Source organism: Parasteatoda tepidariorum, chromosome 2 (assembly GCF_043381705.1).
Source record: "Parasteatoda tepidariorum isolate YZ-2023 chromosome 2, CAS_Ptep_4.0, whole genome shotgun sequence".
Lineage (NCBI taxonomy): Eukaryota > Metazoa > Arthropoda > Arachnida > Araneae > Theridiidae > Parasteatoda > Parasteatoda tepidariorum.
Genome location: NC_092205.1, coordinates 98,144,046 through 98,169,890, shown reverse-complemented (window position 1 = coordinate 98,169,890; position 25,845 = coordinate 98,144,046). Strand labels below are relative to the sequence as shown.

Here is a 25,845-nt window from a genome sequence, read left to right as displayed (position 1 = left end):
TTAATGGGTTTTAAGCATGTCTTTTTTTTTCCTTGTCATATCTTTTTTGTAACATTTTCTTGCCATATTTAGACAGTCTCTCTTTTTTTTCAGATAGAAAGTTATTTCACACAAATGCAGAAAATATTAAACAAACATTTAAACAATTCTAAGGTCAAATTTAAGTTGCAAGAAGTTACAGTTTTAAAAAGGGTAAGTCATGAAATACCATATCAAAATATTACTTTTTAAAAAATTTTGTATGAGTTAATTGGAAAATAATCAATATCTAGGAGAGTCATTATGTATTTCAGTAATTAAATTAAATTGGAATTTTTTACATGATCACACGTCATTGAAACTAATTTTAAATTTATTTTAGTATTCTTTTCTATTCATTCCTTAGATTTTTTTGTTTCACTGATGTTAAATCTAAATATTCAAAATGCAATCCATTTCTCTACATTCTTAATATATATTAAGTATAAAGACTACGCTTCTTATTTATCAGCTTTGTATTTTTCTTACTTGTGGACTATAAGTTAATTGCGATTCTTTATAATAGCTGTCAACCCTACTTGAATTTACACTGTTATCACAATTTTCAATTCATGAATGACTTCAGAATGTTTTGTAAAAAATTTAAATGTTTCGGTCCCAAAAGTCAAAACCATAAGATAAGCGCATTATCTAATAAATGATATTTAGTTTGCCTGCGTCCACATTTTATATTGCGTCTTATTTTTTTTTATTAAATAATAGATTTTATTTAATGACTTTTTATAACTTATAATTTTTTTGTCGATAAATAATGCTATCATACATATCTGCGCACCTGGAAAGTCATGAATTTCGGTATTGAACAAAATTTGTCATGAAATGTCATGATTTTCAACAAAAAAATCATGGACTTAAATCGCCGAAAAATCTAATTTTTAAAATGGAATTTTCCTCCCTCCCCCAATTTCATGGTGTTCCGAGTATCTGAATTTGTAACAAAATCCCCACTCACAGTCATATTTTATTAAAATATCAAATGTTTTTATCATATTCTTTAAAAATTATGTTCTTTCAACAATTTCTAGAGGGAATTATCTTTCAAACTTCTGTGATTTCAAAATTTTTATTATTATTTATTTTATTAATTTCAAATTCTAGCTGAATCAAGCCAGTCATTGGCGAGTTTTTTTTTATTCAGAAGAATCAGGAGTATTTCTTTCCTTTCCGATGAACAAGAAAAGTATCTTTAGAATATAATTCTGCAAAAAAAATATTTGCTTTTGCATTTTTTCAGCTATTTTATTGCTTCCACTCTTTCTTTACCCTGTTTTTTAAATTTAAAATCTACAAATATGAAGATGCAGAGTAAAACAGTTTTGGTTATACCTATCATTTCAATTAATGTTATTATAATATTTTTTTAAATTTATTTTTGTGTTTTTGTCGGAGAAAATAGTAACTTCATTAAGTCATGAAAATGCTTGGAATTAGTCATCGAAAGTCATGAATTTGAAAACCTAAAATGTAGCAGATACACTGCATACATTTATGTCCATTTTCTATATAAAAAAGTAACTTGCTTAAGCATTACTTATAGAAAAGATAAATTATTCTTCGATTTGCATATTCTAATAAGCAATTTATTTATTCTGTAAAATCCCTACTGGATTATGTGCAGCAAAATTTATCTCCTTAGTATTTATATTCGTGTCGAATATAAATATTGTTTGGGCAAGATCATTTTTAAAATGAATGGAACAAAGAAATCGTACTTATAAATTCAATGAAGTAGGTAAAAGATCATTTTTAGGGGTTAATACATGTAACTTAGTAATGCAAATAGGTCTAATTAAATATGCTATTGATAATCATTTTCTTAATACCTATAGGGAGAAACTTAAGCTGGTAGCGTGTATTGCTTGACAATGTAGTGTTCTATCCTAAGATTTGTTAAGCACCCTAGAAGCTGTTATTTTGCTGAATATCATAAGAAATGCTGGAGGTTTAATAGAGATGAACAAAACTGACCAACTTAATTATTGGGGTATCCTAATAAAATTATACATTCCCTGATTTTAAAGAACTTGATGAGCTTATAATAAACCTATTTTAGGTGTTTTGTAAAAAAATTAGTTTTCAGATTTTGTTGGTTATTTTACCTTGGCAATACGATACGCATGATTTTCAACGCATGATAAAGTACTCTCTGACAATTCACCTAAGGGTGATATATCCCTAGTTGAACAGCAGAGCAATTCATCTTCAGTTTCACCTACAACTGAAAATGAAGATGATCCAGCACAAAATGAAACTAAACAATCAAACAAACTAAAATATAGCTACAAAGAAGGTGTGTGTGATTCGTTTGATCCTAATTATCCTTCACAATTTGAAATCCGATGTTTATGAACCATGTGTTTCATTATAGATCAATATAGTCTTGTAAATAAAGAGGGAAATAAACAATATGATAGAAATTTTCTTCTTCAATTACAATGCGAACCAACGTCCTTAGCAAAACCACAGAACTTGCCATACCTAGGTTTCATTAAAGATAAAGTATATTGTTTATTTTGTTTTGGTGTTATTTTTCTACTAAAATATTTTTGTTGTGTGGGCACAGGAATTTTGGAGAAAAAATTGCCATATCATTATATTTTACAGGGTTCCCACGGGTCAGGGAGAACAGGGAAAACCTGGAATTGTTAGGGAATTTTATTTTAACCCCAAAAATCAGGGAATAGTCAGGGAAAGATGCAATTTTTTTTACAAAAACCTGGAATATTCCTGGAAAATAACCAGTCTTAAAATTGTCATTAACAGTAATCAGTTATTGTGATTCATCTTACATAATTCTAATATCTATTACAATTATTTGTTCTTAGAGGTTCTCATTTTAATCAAACAGAAATGTTCCTTTCCTCATTTAATATTATTTTACATAGAAAATCTAATATTTTACATTACAAATAAAAGAATCAAAGTTTGCTGATGAAAATATAGTCTCAATTTTCATTGAAATTTACAGGGAAAAGTNTATTTTTCTTGCATAAGCGTAGGGATTTTAGGGAATTTCAATATGTTTTATGGCATCAAAATTGTTCTAATTTTTTACTGCAATGTTCTAAACAGTCTGTTTAGACAATCTTTTAATTATTATTTTTTTTAAATAAATAAACATGAATTTATTTCCGAAGTGATGTTATATTTTAAACATTTTGACATTGTTTCCATTAGTTTAAAGACTCAGTTTTTTTTATAAAGATAATATTTTTATAGATATTATGATGCTAAGAAGGAATAAGATATGTTGTAATGGTCACTGTTAAAGTTAACTTTCATTGTCAAAACTGAAAGTGTTGACCATCTCTTTAGCAATCATGCATAAGGTTATAAACTGAAATTAGATGTTGTGAGCTTTTTTTCCCGTCAGAAACATTTAAATTACGGTTATACAGGGTGATTCAAAATGAATATACCTGGAATGACAAATGAACCTGGAATTGTCAGGGAATTTTATTTTAACCCCAAAAATCGGGGAATAGTTAGGGAAAGATGCAATTTTTTTTACAAAAACCTGGAATATTCCTATATTATACCTGGAAAATAGACAGTCTTAAAATTGTCATTAACAGTAATCAGTTATTGTGATTCAACTTACATAATTCTAATATCTATTACAATTATTTGTACTTAGAGGTTCTCATTTTAGTCTAACAGAAATGTTCTTTTCCTCATTTAATATTATTTTACACAGAAAATCCAATATTTTACATTACAAATAAAAGAATCAAAGTTTTCTGATGAAAATATGGTCTCAATCTTTATTGAAATTTACCTGGAAATGTAAGGGAATTTTTTTTCTGAAATAGAGTGGGAACCCTGATTTTATAATATCATCAAATTTGTGTATGTCCTATTCTGTAAAGTTTTAAATATCCAAAAAATGCCAGGCTAAGAAGAATATGCAGGGTATCTGTGCACCTGGAAAGTCATGGATATCAGTATTGGACAAAATTTGTCATTATTTTACCATTTAAACTATTTTTAAAAAAATGGAAATTTGTAGGTTTGAGGCGCTGAAAAATCTAATTTTTAAAAGGGAATTTACCTCATCCCTTCCAATTTCACAGTGTTCCGATGTTCTAAATTTGCAGCAAAATCGCAGCCATATTCCATTAAAATATGTTAACCCCTCGTAGTCATATTCTATTAAGATATAAAATGTTTTTATCCTGTTTTTTTTTAAAAAAATTATGGTTTTCTTTCAAAAAATGAAAGAAAAACATCATTTTTAACAGTTCTAGTTTTGACTTTTTATATTACACTTACATTTAAGAAGAAATAAAACAGCTTTAAATAACTACATATCTCTGACAGTATTTAGTTAGTTGCTTTTGTATTTTTTCAGCTATTTTATTGCTTCAACTCTTTCTTTGCTCTGTTTTTGAAGTTTAAAATCAATAAATATGAAGATGCTGAGTGTATTGAGGGACATAAATTTACAATAAGTAATTTGTCTGTTAAACTCTTTATCGAAAAATCCCGCATTATTGACGATACTGTTTTTAAGGTAGGATTTCAAGAACTTTTAATTGATATACTTTTTATTTCATGGGCTCATATACAGAAGTTGAATGAAGTCAACAGACAAGTGCAAATGCCTGTAATGCCTAACTTTCGAGATCACTTTTTACCAACTTTTGCACAAAGAGGAGTACCTAAAATGGTATGTTTTCAAACATATTTTGCTCATATTTCTGTTAATAGTATTCTTGAAATGCTTTTTTTTTCTTTTTAAAAATTAAATGTTGACTTTTTTTTTTAAATTTAGAAAGTTAAGACAATTATACAAATACGGTTGAAAAATGCTCTTTCAAATTAAATTACTTTTTTCTTCGCATACATATTAAGCTGATATTTTAACCCATATTTTACTACATTTAAAAATAGTTAATATTTTTTTGATATAAAATTCTATCACATACTAATGAAACATCAAGTAGAACATAACATTCAAAAAAATGTCGAAAACTTTAATGCATAGCTGCCAACTCTACTGGATTTTCCAGTAGATTCCTGGATTTTGCCAGTTTCTCCTGGTCTATTGGTTTAATAAAAATTCTCCTGGTTTTTGTACATTTCAGAAAATTCCCTAAAATTAAAGTTTCCTTAAAAACTCCCTATAGAAATAGAATTTTTGTGTAGATTGTTGCTTGCTTGAATATTAAATTAAGTGTCACTATTACATAATGAAGCGAGCTTCATTTATAAAATTCACTTAACTATCTTTGATGAATTAAATGCCTATTACTATTCAAAATTATGAATAAACATAATACATAACATTTCATGTTCATTTAATGTGAAATCATAACTAGAAAATGTTGCAGTTTTTCTATTTTGATAACTTTAAAAATTCCTTTTGTGTAAAATATTTAGTATATTTTGCAACAATTATCATGAAATTTATATTTGAAATGGCAGAAAATATTCAGCGCAAAGTCCTAAATTACATTTTTGGCACACAGTTATGGGTTTTATTACTCTATTATCGTTGTAAGATTGGTTATAAGTTTTATTACTCTATAGGTACTCAATTTTGGATGTTTCTAAAATAATTTTAAAGCATTAATAGTTGTGTCAATAGACAAAGCGCAATTTTCACAAAATTGAAGAAGATAGATGCTAATGAATTAAAGTTAATCATATTTGAAGTGTCCTTTAAATTGGTATGCACTGTGTTAAGTGTAAATCAAACTTTTTTTAAAAGAAAAAATTAAGCTAGTTATTTATTTTTAAATGATAAAATTTTCTATTTATAGAAATTGTTCCACTTAGATTGTTAAAGAAAAAATATTAAATTCACTAAAAATATTTTTAAGGTATATTTTTCTTATTTATTTAATGCTGCAACACCTGAATAGGAATTTTAGATTGTCATGTTAATATAAATGATAAAGTAATTCATTTTTAATTTTCATGCAGTTAGTACTAAAATAGACATTTACTTATTTTATATGTTTATATTTATGCAGTTCATTTCTTTTCATCATTTTATGGAGTTTAAATATTTTTTTATTAAAAAGAAATATTACCTTGATTTAATATGTCAAGCTCATTCATATTAGAATTTGTATTGACTCATTAAATAAAAAACAAGTGTTTATTTCATGCTAAAGCATTTGTGCAGTCACCGACGCAAGCGCATTACAAATGCGTTCTTTGAGTTCTGGAATTGTTTTGGGGTTGAGCTGTGAGAATTCAGGGGATAAAGTGTTCGCTTTCCAATGAGGTGAACAGGGTTCAAATCCCGGTCGATAGGACTTCCGCATCTGGTTTGCACCGACCATAGTGCTGACATAAAATATCCTCTGTGGTAGACGGATCATGGGTTAGAATCCCTTTGCCGTCAGGCTAACAGTTGGGTGTTCTGGTAATCTGCCTCTTCACGTAACGCAAATGCATGGTAATTTCTATCAAAAGGGGAATCTTTCTATCAGAAGGGGAATAGTTTTGAAATGGGTTAATAAATGTATAGTGCTAAAAAAAAGAACAAAAATTACCCTGAATAACTTTTTATCTAATTATCTCATGATTTAAAATATTTCAATTGAAGGATTCCATAATTTATTTTTAATTTAAATTTACAGGATATTATTTTCCTCTTAATAAATAGTCTGCTGTCTCAAATCATCCCCAGTGATCTTTTCCTTGTGCTTTTTTTAAATCCTTTTTCAATGAGTTTAATTATTTTAATATGAAGTTAAAATACAGCAAAAATAGTATGTCCCCCAAAACATTATTTCCTATCACTATTAAGAATTTTCCTCTATATGATGCTTTTACTAAATGTGTGGAAAAATGAATTAGAAAGCTCAGTTCTCAAATAACAAAAGATAAATAAAAAATTTAGCTGTACCAAATTTCATTCAAAAATAAAAGTTTATATATTTAGATACTTCTTACACTGTTAGAAATTTCTCGGAAAAAATAGTTAAATAATAATTTATTGAACGGCTTATCCCGAGCCTATAGCCGAGCGGGCTCATCAGTCAATCTCATGACCGGCAGAACTGGAGTTCGAGTCCTAGTGTTGACACAACAATATTTCCTCCATTTCCTTCAACACAAATCATGTTTACATATCTATGAGTAAAAGGGATTATTTTTATTGGTATTCCTTTTCAAAATAATAATAGTTAAGAACGATTCGTGAACTATTTTTATTGGTTCAATTACTTTTAATTTGGGGATCAACATACTATTTACCTTACTGTTTCAAATAAAAAATAATTACCAAAGAGTTTGTTTTTTTTAAAGAAATTTTTTTTCCAACCCTGGTTATGCATGTTTTTTTTCCAGTTAAAAAAACTTAATTGAAGTTTTCTTCCTGGTCAATTTTTAAAAGTTAAGCAGTCTTTCAATTTTTTTTTTGCATAAGCGTAGGGATTTTAGGGAATTTTAATATGTTTTATAGCATCAAAATTGTTCTAATTCTTTTCTGCAATGTTTTAAATAGTTTGACTGGACAGTCTTTTTATTATTATTATTTTTTAAATAATTAAACCTGAATTTATTTTTGAAGTGATGTTATATTTTAAACATTTTGTCATTGCTTCCTGTAGTTTAAAGACTAAGTTTTTTTAATAAAGATAATATTTTTATAGATATTATGATGCTAAGAAGGAATAAGATATGCTGTAATGGTCACTGTTAAAGTTAACTTTCATTGTCAAAATTGAAAGTTTTGACCATCTCTTTAGCAATCATGCATAAGGTTATAAACTGAAATTAGATGTTATGAGCTTTTTTTTCCTCAGAAACATTTTAATTATGGCTATACAGGGTAATTCAAAATGAATATAGCGACTACAAACAGCTATAACAATTTAAAGAAACAGAATTTATAGACAAAATTTACACAGAATATAGAAGGAGCTTCAAAATTTTGTATACACGCATTACAGATTATTTATGTGACTTCACATAAAACATTGGTCACACGGACATCCTCTAGACGGTATTTCATTACATGCTAAAGCATTTGTGCAGTCACCGACGCAAGCGCATTACAAATGCGTTCTTTGAGTTCTGGAATTGTTTTGGCGTTGAGCTGTGAGAATTCAGGGGATAAAGTGTTCGCTTTCCAATGAGGTGAACAGGGTTCAAATCCCAGCATTGGCTGGTCGATAGGACTTCCGCATCTGGTTTGCACCGACCATAGTGCTGACATAAAATATCCTCAGTGGTAGGCGGATCATGGGTTAGAGTCCCTTTGCCGTCAGGCTAACAGTTGGGTGTTCTGGTAATCTTCCTCTTCACGTAAAGCAAATGCATGGTAATTTCCATCAAAAAGTCCACCACGGTCGAAAATTTCTCACAATACTTGATCCAAGAGTTCCCTTGTCTTCTGAATTGGGTTCAAAATGACAAGACTATGGAGTTGAACATTAGTAGTCGTAAACCAAAAAATTGGGTCGGCTGTTCAACAACGGTTATAAAATAAAATATTAAAAACAAATTTGGGGTTGAGCCGTGACGGCTCAGGGGATAGAGCGTTCGCCTTCCAATAAGGTAAACCGGGTTCGAATCTCAGTAATGGCTGGTCGATGCAAACTCTGCACCCAGCTTACACCGACCACAGTGCTGACTTAAAAACTCCTCAGTGGTAGATGGATATTGGGTTAGAGACCCCCTGCTTTCAAGCTAATCGTAGGAGGTTTTTGTGGTTTTCCTCTCCATGTAACGTAAATGCGGGTTAGTTCCATCAAAAAGTCTTCCACGAAAGCAAATTTCTCCCAATACTTGATCCGGGAGCTCCTTTGTCTTCACATAACCTCATCGATAGAAATTGCAGGTTGTCAAGTCCGAAGATCCTGGTGTCCAGGAGCAGAAAATATCGTCGGCATCTCCACTTCGACTGATTCAATGGTTTGGAAGATGTTGATTTAAACATATGCGAACCATCGTACCGCAGTGTGAGGATGCTCCATCTTGCTGCAAAATGTAATCCGTAAAATCAGTATCCAGCGGTCCCATGAACCCTACCTTAAGCATGTCAAGATAAATATTTGACGCAACACTCACAGAAGGAAAAAGGATGGTGCATTTATGTGATGAGATCGCAACGAACTTTCGCTGAATCACGTTCATAATCAATAACAGTGGAAGCCTTCTCCGTACCCCGCATTCGAATCACTATATTTATTTCGAATTACCCTGTATTTGATTGAGAAAACATGTCGAAATATAATAATAGGTTAATTTTGTGATCGTAAATATTTTTTTTAAAAAATATATATACAACTTTAAAAAACATTTTAGAACCCTCACAATTCAGGAAGATTTCGAATGTATTTACATTTTATTTATTTTTAATTCTTATAGCTACTTTTCGTTTTCTTAATAAAGTATCGAACACCATTGATTTTTAAGAACCTTGTATTTAGATTTCTTTAGACTTTAGTGGCATATATGGTCAAGTCAACTTGCAAGCAGTTTGCAGAAGGGAAATTTGAAATTGTTTGTAAATTTGGTTTTGCAAATATAACTATAAAATTTTTATTTTAATGGCAATAACTTAGCCTTTTTAAAAAGTAACCAAATTTAGTCTTAGCTCTAATAAAAGTCAGTTATTTATGTTGCATTTCCTGTAAAAAGTATTTCTTATAAAATCTTAATGCATTGTTGTAGGTTTTTACAAAATGTCCTGTTTGTTTTCTTACCAAATCTGATATTTTTCACGAATTTCATTTATTAAAAAATGGTATTTCATAACAAGTTTACAAAATGTGCCTATGAAACATTCCTTTTTGTAGCTAAAATGTGTTTTGGAATAAATATTTGTCCAGAAGCGCCATCAGAAGGGGAATAGTTTTGAAATGGATTAATAAATGTATATTGCTAAAAAAAAAGAACAAAAATTACCCTGAGTAACTTTTAATCTAATTATCTAATGATTTAAAATATTTCAATTGAAGGATTCCATAATTTATTTTTAATTTAAATTTACAGGATATTATTCTCCTCTTAATAAATAGTCTGCTGTCTCAAATCATCCTCAGTGATCTTTTCCTTGTACTTTTTTTTAAATCCTTTTTCAATGAGTTTAATTATTTTAATATGAAGTTAAAATGCAGCAAAAATAGTATGTCCCCCAAAACATTATTTCCTATCACTATTAAGAATTTTCCTCTATATGTTGCTTTTACTAATTGTGTTTAAAAATGAATTAGAAAGCTCAGTTCTCAAATAACAAAAGATAAATAAAAATTTAGCTGTACCAAATTTCATTAAAAAATTAAAGTTTATATATTTAGATACTTCTTACATATACTAGGGAGCAAATTATACTAGAACAGCAATTATTTTTTTTTCCAAGTTCCCCTCTGTGTATACTTAAAATGTATCAGTATCAGTAAATTGTTTTTATTTAATCTGTATCTATTATGAAAAACTTGAACATTTTATCCAACAATCTAATTTATCTACACAATTCGCATTGAGGAATACGATTAAAAAAATCTTTGCATTTATCAGTTTTGCATTGTTTACAAAGTAACATTTATGAGGTAGATGTTTGGATAATAAAGTCTTAATCCATATTCTTTTTTTATTTATTCTATCTATCTTCCGGGATCAGTTTTTGCCAACTCGGAGAGGTATACCTAGAAAGGTATGTTCAAATATACTTTATGTACATATATCCCATAATTTGTATGGCACATTAGAAATGCTGTATTGAAAATCAAATTGACCTATTTAGTGAATGTTGACTCTCTTCTCTTATGGTAACAATTTAGAAAGTTAGAGATAAATAAATAAGATACAGTAAATCAGAAAGACCTGAAATCCTGAGCTAAATGAATTGCAAGAAATATTCAACTATAATAAAATGAATTATTTTAAGGAGCAAAAACTTACTCAAAAATAATCTTGATATAAATGGTGATTTAGGGATAATTAATACATTTTAATACAGGAGTGGGATAGCCTTGGCTAGTAGGACGTTAGGCTCTTGTCCGAGAGGTCTCGAGTTCGATCTCTACCGGCTGAAGATTTCCCGTGCTCAAAATGGTGACTGACGCGTGCTAAATCTACCGGGTCACAAAGTCCTCCACGTTCCCTCAACGAATCATACCTCTATCGGTACTGGATCGGAGATTGATCGTGCTCTGGTTCAGATCAAAGTTACGATCTGCAGATGGATGGTTTGTGAGTGTATGTATTGTCTCCGGATCAGCCTCAGGGATATTTCTCAGACCGTCGCCTAAACCCGACGTAAATAAAAGTTCCATGCCGTACCATTTTATTACTTTTGAACCTTAATTCATCGTTTCCCCTTATGTATTGTCTTTTTTTCCGTTACTGTCACAAATGATATATTTATAACGTTCATAATACCCGTTTACAATGTTTCTGAAACTAAAAGATTCACGCGTCTATCGTAACAAACATTTTCCCGACACTTGACTTATTTCGCTCTTGGACGGATTTCGCTCTTGACTAAATTGGCGTAAAAACATATACTCTTGGTGGATTTGTTACATTTTGGGAAAAACACCTCAAAGATCATGTTTGATGTCTAATTTTCAGTTGATGAAAATGCAGAAACTTCTGGTGGGATGTCAGTTAAAAAAATGGTAGCAGAAACAAATGATACAGATGAAACAGAATCAAAAACATTTTGGAGCCTTTGAAACATTAAGAAATTTTCTGTATTCACACTTATTAACAGAAAAAGTCAAAAATTTATTGTTTGTGTAGAAAAGAAAAGAGAGTGTTCAAACCAAAATTTCTCCATATTTTAAATAAATAAATATGTTTACACGTCTTTCTTTCGCAGAATAAATAATTTTTCCATTAAGTACATAATTTCTTCACTTAAAATTTTTCATACGTATTGTAAATTTATTAATTTTCAAGTCCATTACTGCCGTATTACTTATCATTCGTTGTAGTTATATGTTCACTCGCATTCAATATTTTCCCGTATCTATCGTTCACTTAAGGGTCCCATGAGAAACGATCTCTGGAGGTTCTACTGTTAATTATTGCAACTTCGCATACATGTTCAACTGTTATTTTCAAGCTCATACAGGGCTTAAATTTATGTGGTTCTAAGCAATCTTACATTGAGGCAGTAATACTTTAGTTCTTTACATACTACTTTTTTAAGTTTTGTTTGAATTTTAAAATGGAGTGTAGAAATAATTCTTCTGTACTTTAGAAAGATCGGTTTCCTAGAAAGGAAGAAAACAACCCTAAAGCTATCGACCAAACTCCAAACGAAGCCGAGTGTGGAGCACATGAGGAAAAAGAGGATCTGCAGAACATGCCATTCCAAAAAAGAGTACCTCATGACCGAGACAGAAGTAAAAATACCGGTGTGCAATTTTTTGTTAAAATTCTTTGAGGCATTACATGTTGAAACATGCATATCTTATCCATATTCTGATTTATTTTATTTATATTTTCTTATTATATATGAATTTTGCTATCTATATTTCATTGTTTGTCTTAGTTTAACACGGGAATTTGAAACGTTGCTACATGCAAAGCGAGGGGGGGGATGTCCAAGAACAACTTTTGATCTTAAATTATAGTATTTTCACGTATTAAGACTCAATCTTAATGGTTTGATGGCCTAACCTTAAATATATTAATTATTTTGTACGCACGATATTTTCAGTTACACTGTTAGAAATTTCTCGGAAAAAATAGTTAAATAATAATTTATTGAACGGCTTATCCCGAGCCTATAGCCGAGCGGGCTCATCAGTCAATCTCATGACCGGCAGAACTGGAGTTCGAGTCCTAGTGTTGACACAACAATATTTCCTCCATTTCCTTCAACACATGAGGAATTTCCAGTGTCCGGCTCTCCAATGCTCATTACCTTATGAAAAGCCGAGCTCCTATGTCTAGTTAAATAATAATTTTTTTTACGTTTTTGAAAAATGCTAGTTGTAAATGGTTAAAAAAACCGTTTAGTTTTTTATTCATGGTTTTATAACCAGATTTTTTGTAAATGGTTTGAAAACCATGAAGGAAAAAAACGTTCTTTACCGTAAACTTTACGATTAATCGGATGGACAGACAGCTACCAGTTATTTTACCATAATTTTAGAATGAAAATCTTAACAGTGTATGATACCTAACAAAAAAACGTACTTTATCTGAATATACATATCTTTCATACATAATATTGTACATATATTTAGTTACAGTTTTCGACTGATTTGAGTTATTGACCCACTACCAGTCTAGGTTCAGTCAGTCCAGTTAAATTGGTTCAGAAGAAGAGTCGAAAGTTTGAACTCCTTTAAGATATTTATACTTTTTTGTGTATTTCGTCATATTTTAAGTGATTAAAAAAAATTACGCAATTATAAAATTCCTTTAGAAAAGGAAATTCCATGCGGGGAAAAAATATACAAAATTTGAGAGAATAGTTTCTGAGTTATCAAATTTTTTTAAAAAAATTAGTACATTTAAACTTTGATTTCACACGAATTCGTTCAAATGTAGAGTTTTGTTACATAAAATTACGTTTTTTAAAATAAAGAAAAAATACCTCGCAATATTGAATATATTAATTTGTATATTGAATATAGTAATTTGTATACCTCGCAATGCAAAATTCTTTCGATTCTTATTAAATGAAATAAAAAATAATTATTCAAATTATTTTTTGCATAGAATTATTTTTGGATAATTGAATTTTATAATTATATGCTTATATTTTTTATTTTGCTTAAAATTTTTTCGAGGTATGGCGAAATAGCAAAAAGGAAATATTAACATGTAAGGGGTTCAAACTTTATTACCGTTCACCTGATCAAATTATTGCGATACGTGCAATGTTAGAAATTTCTTCGAGAAAAATGGTCAAATAACAATTTATTTATAAGTTATTTTGTCATATTCTAACAAAACAGTTATATAACCATAAATAAGATGGTAATCAAACTGTTAACTGTAAGGAAACACAGTTTGTTAACTGTTTTCATCTAATACGATTAAGCAACCAGAATTTTATCACACCACCTAAGCTCACCTAATGACACCTAATTCCTTTCAACTGCTCACTTATTATAGCAGAGAGGACTAATCTGGTAGTCTCATGAACGATAGAACTGGGGTTCGAGTCTCAGTCTTGACACCACACTATTTCCTCTATTATTTTCAAAATATGGAGAGTTTCCAATGCAATGCACTCCTCAATTAGTGTTCTGAATTATCCAATGCCCATTACCTAACGAAAAGCTTAGCTCCTATGTTCAGTTAAATTTTGTTTTCATGGTTTTGAAACTATGCTAGTTGTAAATGGTTTAAAAACCGTTAAGGTAAAACATGTTTTTTACCGTAAACTTTAGAGTTAATCGGATGGACAGACTGCTGCCGGTTATTTTACAATAATTTTAGAATGAAAATTCCTACAGTGTACGATAATATAATACTAATAAGATATAATAACAAAAATTGCTAAATTGTTGGAATGGATAGACTAATGAAATACAGGGTGTTTATAAAGTCCCGGACCCATTTTGATGTTTAATAACTCATAAAATAATAAAGATAGATTAAAATTAATAACGTAAATGGTTAGATAGATTTAAAAAGTTTTATGACCTTTGTCAATGAACTTCCACGAGTGCCCCCTTTGTCGCACGGAGAATATCAAATCGATAGACAATTTCACGCCAGGTAGCGGCAAGCATGTCGGCATCCACAGAGGCTACTGTGGTTGTAATTCTGGCATTGTTAATCGCCATAATGTGTGCATATGGGGATCTGAAAACCCCATAAATACCGTGAGACACAAAGGGATTCCCCAAAAGTGTGGTGTGGACTAATGCACGACCGAGTCATTGGGCTTTTCTTTTTTACAGAAAAGACGGTCTCATCAGTCGTATACTTAGAGATGTTGGAAAACTTAGTACTTCCACAGCTAGAAAAGCTTCTGCCACATGTCTTTTTGCAACAAGATGGTGTACCACCTCATTGGGGTATCATCTTTCGTAGTTCTTTGAATGACCATTTTCCAGGAAGATGGATTGGGCGAGGAGGTCCAATTCCTTGGCCACCCAGATCACCTGATATAACGCCGCTGGACTTTTTTCTTTGGGGATTTATAAAGGACAATGTTTACAGGAGGATCGTGTCGAACATTGATGACCTAAAAGCCAGAATTACAACCGCAATAGCCTCTGTGGATGCCGACATGCTTGCCGCTACCTGGCGTGAAATTGACTATCGACTTGATATTCTCCGTGCGACGAAGGGGGCACACGTGGAAGTTCATTGACAAGGGTCATGAAACTTTTTGAGTCTATCTAACCATTTATGTTATTAATTTTAATCTATCTTTATTATTTTACGAGTTATTAAACATCAAAATGAGTCCGGGACTTTATAAACACCCTGTATAGCTCCGTAAATTATGCTTTATTTTACATTTCAAATCAAGGAAAGAGAAAAATAATCTTTCTCTCAATATTATTATTTTACGCAAGTATCTTTTTAAAAGTAATGGCGTTCTATTAATAAGACTATTTAAATCAATGGAATAAATATGCAAATAGTAATGAATGTGCCTTTTTTTCAAAATTATGTCATTGCAATTAACCTATTTGTTTCTCTTCAAAAGAAATGAAAAAAAAAGACTTAAAATGACTTTAAATCTGTTTCAATGTTTCTTATTTCGCTTCTTTCTCTTTAAGCTCGTAACATGGTAACATCTGAAGATTGGTGGACGTCTACAAAACGTAGTAAAGACAGCTATAGTCTTGTTGATCCCAATAAATTAAAACTAACTAAGGTATGTTTGTTTTGACAATAGTATATTGCTTATTTTATTATTCATATTGTAATAGTATTAGTTTAACTACCATTATTTTCTACTATTATTCCATTATTGTGGACTAATTTCCGTTTCTTTTTCATTTTGCGGAATTTTATTTGATTTAAATTTACGGCTGTTTAACGGCAGAAATAATATTGATGTATACTATTTTAAAAATAAGATGATAAATAAAGGAAAAATCCTTTTAAATTTAATTAATATCTCTTCTCATCATTGTGAGAAAAAAAATTGTTTACTGAGATTTGCGAAGAGCAGATTCTAGGACAATTTTTTAATCCCGTAAATAAAAATAGTCTTTGATAAGAAGAGACTAGAAAAGACTAGAAAGACCATTAAGACTAGAAAACTGTACCTTTACATATTTCTTTTTTTAAACATATTTTTTATAACATAGTTATGCAGTTAAAAATCTCTTAACATAATTTTCATATAGTCTCTGAAACTGTTTTAATTCTTTTGGTACATTTTTTTCTCTAAAGATTGCTTTACTTAACACTTATATATTAAAATATAAGTTGCCATATAATTAAAATTTATTGCAGACTTTAGTGAGTGAAAGAAAAAAAAATTATGCTATCAAAATGCTAATAAGTTTTAATTTTGTTTTCTGAAGCCTGATGATGTCGACAGCATAAAGCTTGGACGAGGAAGATCGCTGCGAAGTTCGAGTGGAAGTGAAACTGACAGTAGTTCTGGCTCTTCCAGTACTGAGAGGGCAGCAGGTTGTATTCTATTTATTTTATTGATATTGTAATTATATTTGAATTATGAAAAATTCTCTTTTATTTAAATTTCCTTTTAGAGCAAAATTGAAGACCTGCCAACATTTTTAATCTTTAGTTCCTTCGGCCATAATTTAAAATGCTTGTTCGTCGACGATATTTCTTTTAGAACAAAGCAATTAAAAAATTCTATCCTGGATTGGAATGTCATTTTTACTTGATACGTTATTTCAGACAAGCTCTCTTAAACTCTGAAACAGTTCTATATTAATTGGTTAAAATAAATTGATATATCGGATCCTAGTTCCCAGCGGAATCAGTCTTCGCTAAAATCTAATCTCTCTTCCTAATTTTTTTGCTAATTTCGACATCCATTTAAGCTCGTACTTTTAATATTAAACTACCGAGCGAAGATTTTTTTTTACATCGATGTATAATTAGTCATTATTTAAAGCAAAAAAAAAATGAGAATAAATTTCTGAACCACTTAAAATTGCCATAAATTTTAATCAAATTTAATATTCTGGAGAAAAAAAATACCTCGTGTTAAGTTCATAAATAAAAATGACCATTTCCGCAAGTGCAATTTAAGCTCTGCAGTTGCATTTCCATGGTCTGTTGAGCGACCTGCATAATATTATTTATTGCAACAGTTTAAGAATAATTTAATAATCGAATGTTAAATTTCTTCCCCCATTATACTCCTTGAACTTTTTTTACAAATCTTCGTCAACTCTAGTTTCTAAATTTTGCAGTTTTTTGCGATATTTAATATCGAGAGAAATAATTTTTGTGTGTTCTAAAAATAACCAATATCTAGCAGTGGCGGATCCAGCGGGGGGGGGGGGTCATATGGCTAAATTTAAACATTGAGTTCGAAGTAGTTACTTTTTGTTTATCTTTAAAAAAAAGTATTTCATTTCAAATGAATAATAGTTAGCGTGATTTCAAAACTATTTTTCTGAACTTTATTTTCCTTTTTCTCTTTTAGCTGAAAACACTGAAATATCTGAAGATGGCTTGATGTCTTCTATAAAAAATGAAAACAGCTATCGCAATGTTGATCCTAATAAACTAAAACTGACTAAGGTTAGTTCGTTTTGTTAATAGTATATTAATTGTTTGATTAATCAAGTTGTAATGATTTTATTTTCAACTCATTATGTGCGTACTACTTGCCTGAATTGCAGGCATTCTTCATCTCTTTTTTTTCGGTTTTAGTTGGGAGAGGGGAATTTTTTTTGTTCTTTATGATTAGTGAAGAGCAGATTCCGGATAAGATTTTCCTTGAATAATATTCTCTCTGATCAAACTCTTTAGACTAAGAGGCTTTTCCTTTTTATACATTTTCATTTATTGAAAAATATTTTATGTAATATTGTGATCTAGTTCAAAATGATCTGAACATAGTTTTCAAAAGTTTACAAAACTGCCTTAATTTATTATGGTACTTTTCTTTTGTTTTAAAAAAATGCGGTTTATATACACAGTTTATGATAACGATTTATACTTCTAATTCGAATTTGTCATATTATTAAAATTGATTACAGACTCAAGTGAGATACAGCAAAAAATATTATATTATCGGAAAACTTAAGAACTTTAATTTTGTTTTTTTAAAGCCTAGTGATGTTGAGAGCATAAAGCCTGGTCCAGAAAGAGCGATGCAGAGTTTGGGTGGAGATGAAACTGGTGGTAGTGCAGGTCCTTCTAAACCTGAGAAGGCAGCAGGTAGCATTCTGATTTATTTTCTTAATATTTTTGTTTTATTTGAACTATGATAATTTCTCATTCATTTAAACTTCCATTTAAAGCAAAATTTAAGACCTGTTAATATTTTTAATCTTTAACTCCATCTCATATAATTTAAAATTCTTGTTTGATAGACAGTGTTCCCTTTTGGAACAAAGCGATGGAAGAATTCTATACTGGATTGGATGATCATTTTTATTTGATACGTCATTTCTGTCAAGTTCTCTTTAACCCTGAAACAGTTTCACTTTAATTGGTTAGAATAATTTGATTTCTAAAAGCCTAATTTGCCTTTAAATCAGTCTTCATTGAAATTTAATCTCTCTTTCTATTTTTTCGTTACTTTTGACATCATTTTAAGCTTTAGCTTTTAACTTAAAGATATCGCGAGAATATTTTTTTTCATAAATGAATAAATATTTATTGAAAGCAAGGAAAAATAATAAATTTCTGAACCACTTAAAATGGCATTAAATTTCGAACAAATTAATGTTTTAAATAAGGAAAAAAACTCAAAAGTTGATAAATAAAATTGACCCTTTCCGCACATCAAATTTCAACGACCTGCTTGATATTATTAACTGCAAGTTTAACAGTTGAAATTTTTAAACTAATTAATGAATGTAAAAAATTTTTCAAGCACATTCCCTGAATTTTTTCTACGCACTTTACTGAACTTTAGAACTGAAGTGTGATTTCCAAATTATTTTTCAGTGTCTTTTTCCCCCTTCTTTCTTTTTTAGATCAAAAATCTGAATTGTCTGAAGTGGACGGGATATCTTCTACAAAAAGTAAAAGTGGCAATGATGATCCCAATACATTAAAACTGACTATGGTATATTTGTTTCGTTTATTGTTCATTAGTTGGACTACTGGATTGTTCAATTTGTGATAGTTTTCGTTCAACTCACAGTACATGAACTGTTGTCTAAATTGTTGGCGAACTTCACTTTTATTTTTCATTATACGATAACTTTATCTGGTTTAAGGAACCCTCTGACCTGATCAGAAATAACCCAGATATGTACTGCATTTAAAAATAAAATGATAATTTATGGTTCGATCATAATTCATTCATTGGGTTAGTATACGTATACTAACCTAATGAATGAACTAACCAATGAATGTTCATTCACGCTGCACTAGAGCTGCACAATGGGCACAATGGTGACTGTCTGGAAAACATCCCTGAGGATTATCCAAAGACATGCCATAACAATTTTGATCCTTTGCAGAAGGGATGTCACCCATGCTTCAGTAGCCCGACAACCAGCACTCGAAGTCAAGCACTTTATGGTAGAACAGGTTAACGAGGAACCAATATCGCACACCCTCGGTCCCTACGCAGACTGATCAAAGTGGTCATCCACCTGCACACTGACCGAAGCCAGTAATATATATATATATATTATATATCAAATTCTGAAAAATGAATGATTTCTAAATGTTTGGCAAGTATAGTACAGCAACAAGATCATTAGAAATAAGTTTTCTGCTTTTAATGGTGTAGAAAACTTCCCAGAAATTCAAGTCAACGCATGAAATATTTTTATTGAATGGCATGAAGTGAATAAACATTGAACCTATGGCTTTTTGTAACGCGAAATTTTGCAACAGAGGAACGTTAGTTCGTAATTTTTGTAGTATTGATGTTCTTTGTTAGTGTGCATTTTCTTTTTTTTCTTTTTTTTTTGTTCGACAGTCTACTTTGGCATGAAATTTTCTAGATTCTCCATCTGTTAAGGCAATCAATATTTTTTTTAGGGTCGAGAAATTAATTTTGTTGTTGAAGGAAGAGATAACTCAATACATCGCAAAGAAGAGATAGTTCAATTGTTCAAAGAAGAGAAAACTTAACACATCGCAAAGAAGAGATAGTTCAATTGTTCAAAGANCCTGTAGTCCCAGCTACTCTGGAGGCTGAGGGAGGCTGGAGGATTGCTTGTGCCCAGAAAGTCAAGGCTGCAGTGAGCTTGTTCATACTGCTGCACTATAGCCTGGAAGACAAAGTGAGCCCCCGTCTCAAAAAAAAAGAGGTTGGCTTCAGGAATGTGTGTGTGTGTGTGTGTGTATATATATATATATATTCTAAACATTTAAATTAAGAAAATGAGTAATGAAAACTTTTTTCTATCTTATGCATTCTATCTAAGCAATAGTTCATTAAGCAAGTAATGTTTAATTTCGTTGGGAGTTTTGTCCCCCAAAACCTCCTCAAAACTACGCCACTGATTACTAATAAAGATTACAATAGATTTAGACAAGCAATTCTGATGAGTGGGAAAAAAGAAAATACTAGCAAAGAGAATGAAATATTATTATTAATTTTTTAATAGAAGAGAGATAATGTTTGTGTGAACTAATTATGCAATTAAAGTAATTCTTTTTATTAATCTCATTATACTGAGAAGCATAATCTAATTTGCCAAAAAACGAATTTCATTTAATAAATGGTACGAATACAGACTTGCTAACGTTTTCAGTTTCAGCCGAATTTTTTTCTTAAATATCTAAATTTGCAGCAATTTTCCTAATTTAATATTTTAATTGAATTCCACGGTATTCAATAATCTGCACTTAAATCCTAGTGAATAAGCGGAAATATGTTTAAATCCTGTCGAAGTTTTAAATACATTTTGTTACCGATATGTTATTTTAAATATTGCATATTTTAAAGCAAAATTATCCAATTTACAACTTTATACGCAAGCTGTTATGATTCATAATACACTTTGTTAGTTGTTAGAAGTGTACATTAATTCGCAAAAATATCATTTCAGGTCACGTTTCTTTGCGTTCAACAAATACGGGGGGGGGGAACTGAGGATAGTTATATTGGGACAAAATAAATTAATTAATAAACATAAATGGTCGTCAAGACATCAAAGAAGTTATTCAAACAATATGAACCATAATGCTTTTTATCTCATTTCGTGCTCAATTTTGGCTTAAAGTGAACAGTTCTTATTTCGAAAAAAAAAAGTTGACAAACCAGGTCAAATTTCACAATATATCATGCAATATATCATGATACTGAAGAATTCGTTTAACACTATAAAACATAATACACTTGATAATTTCAGTTTGCAAATTTTTAAATTATCCACAGCAGCTAGCTTATTCCTTAATGTGAAGGTGATGAGCTTGTTGTTAACAAAATTCCGTTGTACCATTAAAAATCTAGTTGATTTTTAATATTTTATCCTTGTAGATTTGATTATTTTTATTATTTATTATAATTTTTTATATTGTTATTGATATCGTTTCATTTCTTTCTAGCAATTATCTACTGCAACAAGCAATACACCTCATGATACGAATACGCAGGCTGCTGCAGCTCAACCAGAAAAGTATCCTAACTCTGGTGGAATGCCTACTGCTCAGCAGCACTATCAATGGATGTCTGGTCCAACATATAATCCTCAACCTGCTACTTTAGTACAAAATTCCCCCTCATAGTCATATTTTATTAAGATATAAAATGTTTTCCTCCTGTTCTTTAAAAATTATGGTGTTCCTTTAAAAAATAAAAGACCATCATTTTTAGTGCGAATTATCTTTTGAACTTTCATATTTTTTTTATCTATTTATTTATTTTTTATTTTCTTATTTTATCAGTTTAAAATTCTAGTTTAGGCTTTTTGTAGTACACTTAGTATTAAGAAGAAATAAAGTAGGCTCAAATAACTATAAATATCTGACTGTATTTAGTTATTTGCTTTTGTATTTTTATTAGCTATTTTATTGCTTCAACTCTTTATCTACTTTGTTTTTTAAGTTTAAAATCAATAAATATGAAGATGCAGAGTATAACATTTTTGGTTATACCTATCATTTCAATTAATATTATTATAATATTTTTTTTAATTTATTGTTGTATTTTTGTCGGAGAAAATAGTAATTTCGGTTAGTCATGAAAAATTCTTGGAATTATTCATGGAAAGTCATGGATTTGAAAATTTAAAATTTAGCAGATACCCGATATGTATATGTTTTAAATGCGGCATATTTTTAAATGCATTTTGTTACTTATATGTTATTTTAAATATTGTCATAATTAAATATTGAATATTTTAAGTATTGTATATTAATTACCACGTATTTCTATTTACAGGGCTACTATACAGCTCGAAGTAGCGTGCCCCGAACTATACCAAACATGGGTATGACGCCATTGCAAATTGTAGTCAACCAAGCAGGGCAACAACCAACATCTCACTATGGACAGATACAGATGTTACCTCCCTTTTCTCATCCCATGCAACCAGTCATTGTGAATCCCCAATTTCAACAAATGGTTCATACTTCTCTCCTTTTAATAATCATTTTCTACTTGCATATTTTATTTGGTATTCCATGAGTGAAACTTCATAGTACTATAGAAAACATCTTTTTAATAATTTATTTTCACCTGAAACTTGGACTACAATTGCTACAATAATTGTGTGTCAATTTCGTTGCAAATCTCAAGTTATTTGATATTCCATGAGTGAAACTTCATAGTATTATGGAAAACATCCTTTTAATAATTTATTTTCACCTGAAACTTGGACTACAATTGCTACAATAATTGCTTAATTTGTGCCAATTTCGTTGCAAATCTCAAGTTATTTTTCGACTGTTATTACAGCGCCTTTCAAAATGGTTTTAAAAGACTAATACTTTTGAAGCTATATTATTACGAATCTCGAAGTTTACGCATTATCACTTTTTAACACGTTCTCTTTGTAATAATTTCATCCTAAATTTAGGTCATTTCCTTATGANACTACAATTGCTACAATAATTGCTTAATTTGTGCCAATTTCGTTGCAAATCTCAAGTTATTTTTCAACTGTTATTACAGCGCCTTTCAAAATGGTTTTAAAAGACTAATACTTTTAAAGCTATATTATTACGAATCTCGAAGTTTACGCATTTAAATAATCACTTTTTAACACGTTCTCTTTGTAATAATTTCATCCTAAATTTAGGTCATTTCCTTATGATAGTTTCGTATGCTTTCCACGTTCCTACGCTTTTCCACGAGATTCTGAGAATCCATATTTTTGCTTAAATATTCGAATACAATTTCGAATCACACTGTTAAGTTATAACTTTTAGACGCTCTTTATTTATGCCGATTTCCTTGTAAATTGCTTCGATCTTTTTTTAGGAGTTATTGCTATTCTTATTTCCACGCAGTTTTAAAATTTCCGATATTTTATTTCAATATTATTAATATTGAATAGCAGATTAAAATACTAATTACGTGTTGATACGCTTTATTCTTGCCGATTTCATTTCAAAATAATGTGTTCTTTTTCTTCTGGCAGTTATTGCTGCATTTTTCCTTGTGATTTTATTGATTCTTTGATAAATGGAAAATTTTAAACTCTATTTTTCGTAATATTTTTTTTTGTAGTTTAAGTGATTGTTTGTTTTTTTTTTGGGGGNTTGGGGGGGGGGGAAACGTATTCTATTTAACATTCATGAAACCTCTAATTCACTAATTTTAACTATCTTAAATTTCAAGTGTATTTCCAACAGAATATTAAACCTTGTTTTGCCCTATAAAGAGGTTTTGTTTTTAATTTAAATCGCTTTAAATCTTATAAATTTTTATTAATTTAAATATTTAATTTAAATTTATATTCCTCTTTAAAATGATTAATTATTTTTCTGTGAGCATTGCAGTACTTTTATTGTCAGAATCTATTTTAAAATGAGCTTTTGTATTATATGAAGTAATAAAAAAAGCCATTACTTTTACCTAATGTTTATATTTATTTTACAAAATCTGCATTTTGGAAATTTGTTTTTTAAAGTATCAGTTTTTTCTATTTTTTTAATCTATTTAAACAGTAATTTTCTGACCTTAATTGATTGATGAAAAGGATTTAGAGCACAGTACACTATACTACATAATAATAACCATATTTACCATCGGTATGTCTCAATACCTTCTTTAATCAACCTGAGATGCAAATGTCTCCTCACCCAAGAAAGTTGTGCACCGCTTTTTTAAATAATGGCAATAATAAATATTTCAACCGCTGCTATGTGGCATTAGCATGAAGCAACTTCATAAAAAAATTTCCCTATTGTTATTATTTCTGTTTTTTTTTAATTATTATTTTTCGATTTCGTGTTACATTTACAACATTTTTGGAAGCACACCACTAAAAATTTTCCATAATATACTTCTCAAAATGTTTTCAAATTGATTATAAGAAACTTTAAATCCATTAATAGATAAAGATTTTGATCAGGTGTTGGCAATTTATTATTAAGCCTTATTAAGAGATCATGTCATTCTCTATTATAAATTAATGATTGTTAAATTATATCATTTGTTAAATAATGTAAGAAAATAAGAGTTAATAAATTTACTTGACTAAGATAGTCCTCAGAGTTACTTTTTAGACTCATTTTTACTTCATGTTTTTTCTTTCTTGAAATCTCATTGCTGCTATCAAAAATTCTTAAAACATCTACAAATAATTGATCCTGCAATAGGAGAAGTCCTTTTTGACGGCAGCAATGATGATGAGGATAGTTCTCGTCCAATACCAGAAAAAGAAACTGTAAGCAATGGTTTAAGAATGATTCATCGATTCCTATGTTGCAGTCTTCATTGAAATAATTTAAGCGACCTAACATGATAAAATCTAATCAAATATAATTTAAGCAGTAAAAAATCCTTCATTTGATACTCGTTTTCTGTATTTTCCAGGCGTTTTATCTCAGCATTCTTGAAATTTTGCATCTTCTCCTGCTTTCGATCAAAAGACTTGGTTAAGGATTGCAAAACTTTGATATGCAATCCATCCACAAAGTATATGTTGATGGATTCAGCTTATGTTGAATCCATCCACAAAAATATTTAATAAGGATTGAAGTGATCAGGATTTGTTTCAGAATTTTTAGGAAAATGAATAATATCTTAACCGCTTTCCTTAGGAATTTTTTTGGAAAAAAAAATGCAAAAAATCTACATATTTTTTTATTTCATGAATAATTACAAAGAACTAAAACAAAACATAATACACACGTTCTAAGTTGAAAACTTAATTTTTTATGTGTAAAAAATATTTAATTTGCCATCAGTTTACCATCCCAAATTATCTTGGGTCAATGGAAAAAGTTAAATATTAGTCTTTGTGTATATATATATATACACTACCGGTCAAAAGTTTGCGAAAATTTTTAAATCTGCAAAGAAAAGGCCTAAATTCAAATGTTCATAGAACTGCGAAAAATCATTCAAATGGCATGAAAATTTGATATGTTCTGAAGTGAACCCTCTACTGTTAGTTACATATGATCAAATTGCAATACTTTGTTTTTTGCGAACTGAATCCAGCTTTTCATCACGGATTGTTTTTATGGTGTTAAGTTGTTAAGTTTGAACACTTGCCAAACTTGCAAAAAATATTTTTTGTACTTTCTGTTGATAGAAAATAGTTATTTGAACAGTTCTATGTAAGCCCTCAAAATTTCAAATCGATCCGATTTTTTTTGACGAAGTTATAGAATTTT

The 25,845-nt window shown here is 29.7% G+C and overlaps 2 protein-coding genes across 3 annotated transcripts in view; both read left to right on the top strand.

Annotated features, from left to right (window-relative positions):
- Nucleotides 1–25,845, top strand: part of LOC107446111 (eukaryotic translation initiation factor 4 gamma 3) — a 147,405-nt gene that overhangs the window by 43,406 nt on the left and 78,154 nt on the right. The gene's annotated exons all lie outside the window — the stretch shown is intronic.
- Nucleotides 4,581–22,992, top strand: LOC107451923 (uncharacterized). Its single transcript, XM_043056495.2, has 10 exons — nt 4,581–4,708; nt 10,625–10,657; nt 12,212–12,368; nt 15,708–15,805; nt 16,464–16,572; nt 17,564–17,661; nt 18,195–18,303; nt 19,068–19,159; nt 21,604–21,762; nt 22,439–22,992. Exons 1-10 carry the CDS (start codon nt 4,640–4,642, stop codon nt 22,682–22,684), a joined length of 1,170 nt encoding a protein of 389 aa, XP_042912429.1. The 5' UTR covers nt 4,581–4,639; the 3' UTR covers nt 22,685–22,992.

Coding starts and splice junctions, on each gene's coding strand:
- LOC107451923 (XM_043056495.2), top strand. CDS start 4,640: ATGCCTGTAATGCCTAACTTTCGAGATCACTTTTTACCAACTTTTGCA. Junction 4,709..10,624: donor AAAGAGGAGTACCTAAAATG/GTATGTTTTCAA, acceptor TTCCGGGATCAG/TTTTTGCCAACTCGGAGAGG. Junction 12,369..15,707: donor AGACAGAAGTAAAAATACCG/GTGTGCAATTTT, acceptor TTTCTCTTTAAG/CTCGTAACATGGTAACATCT.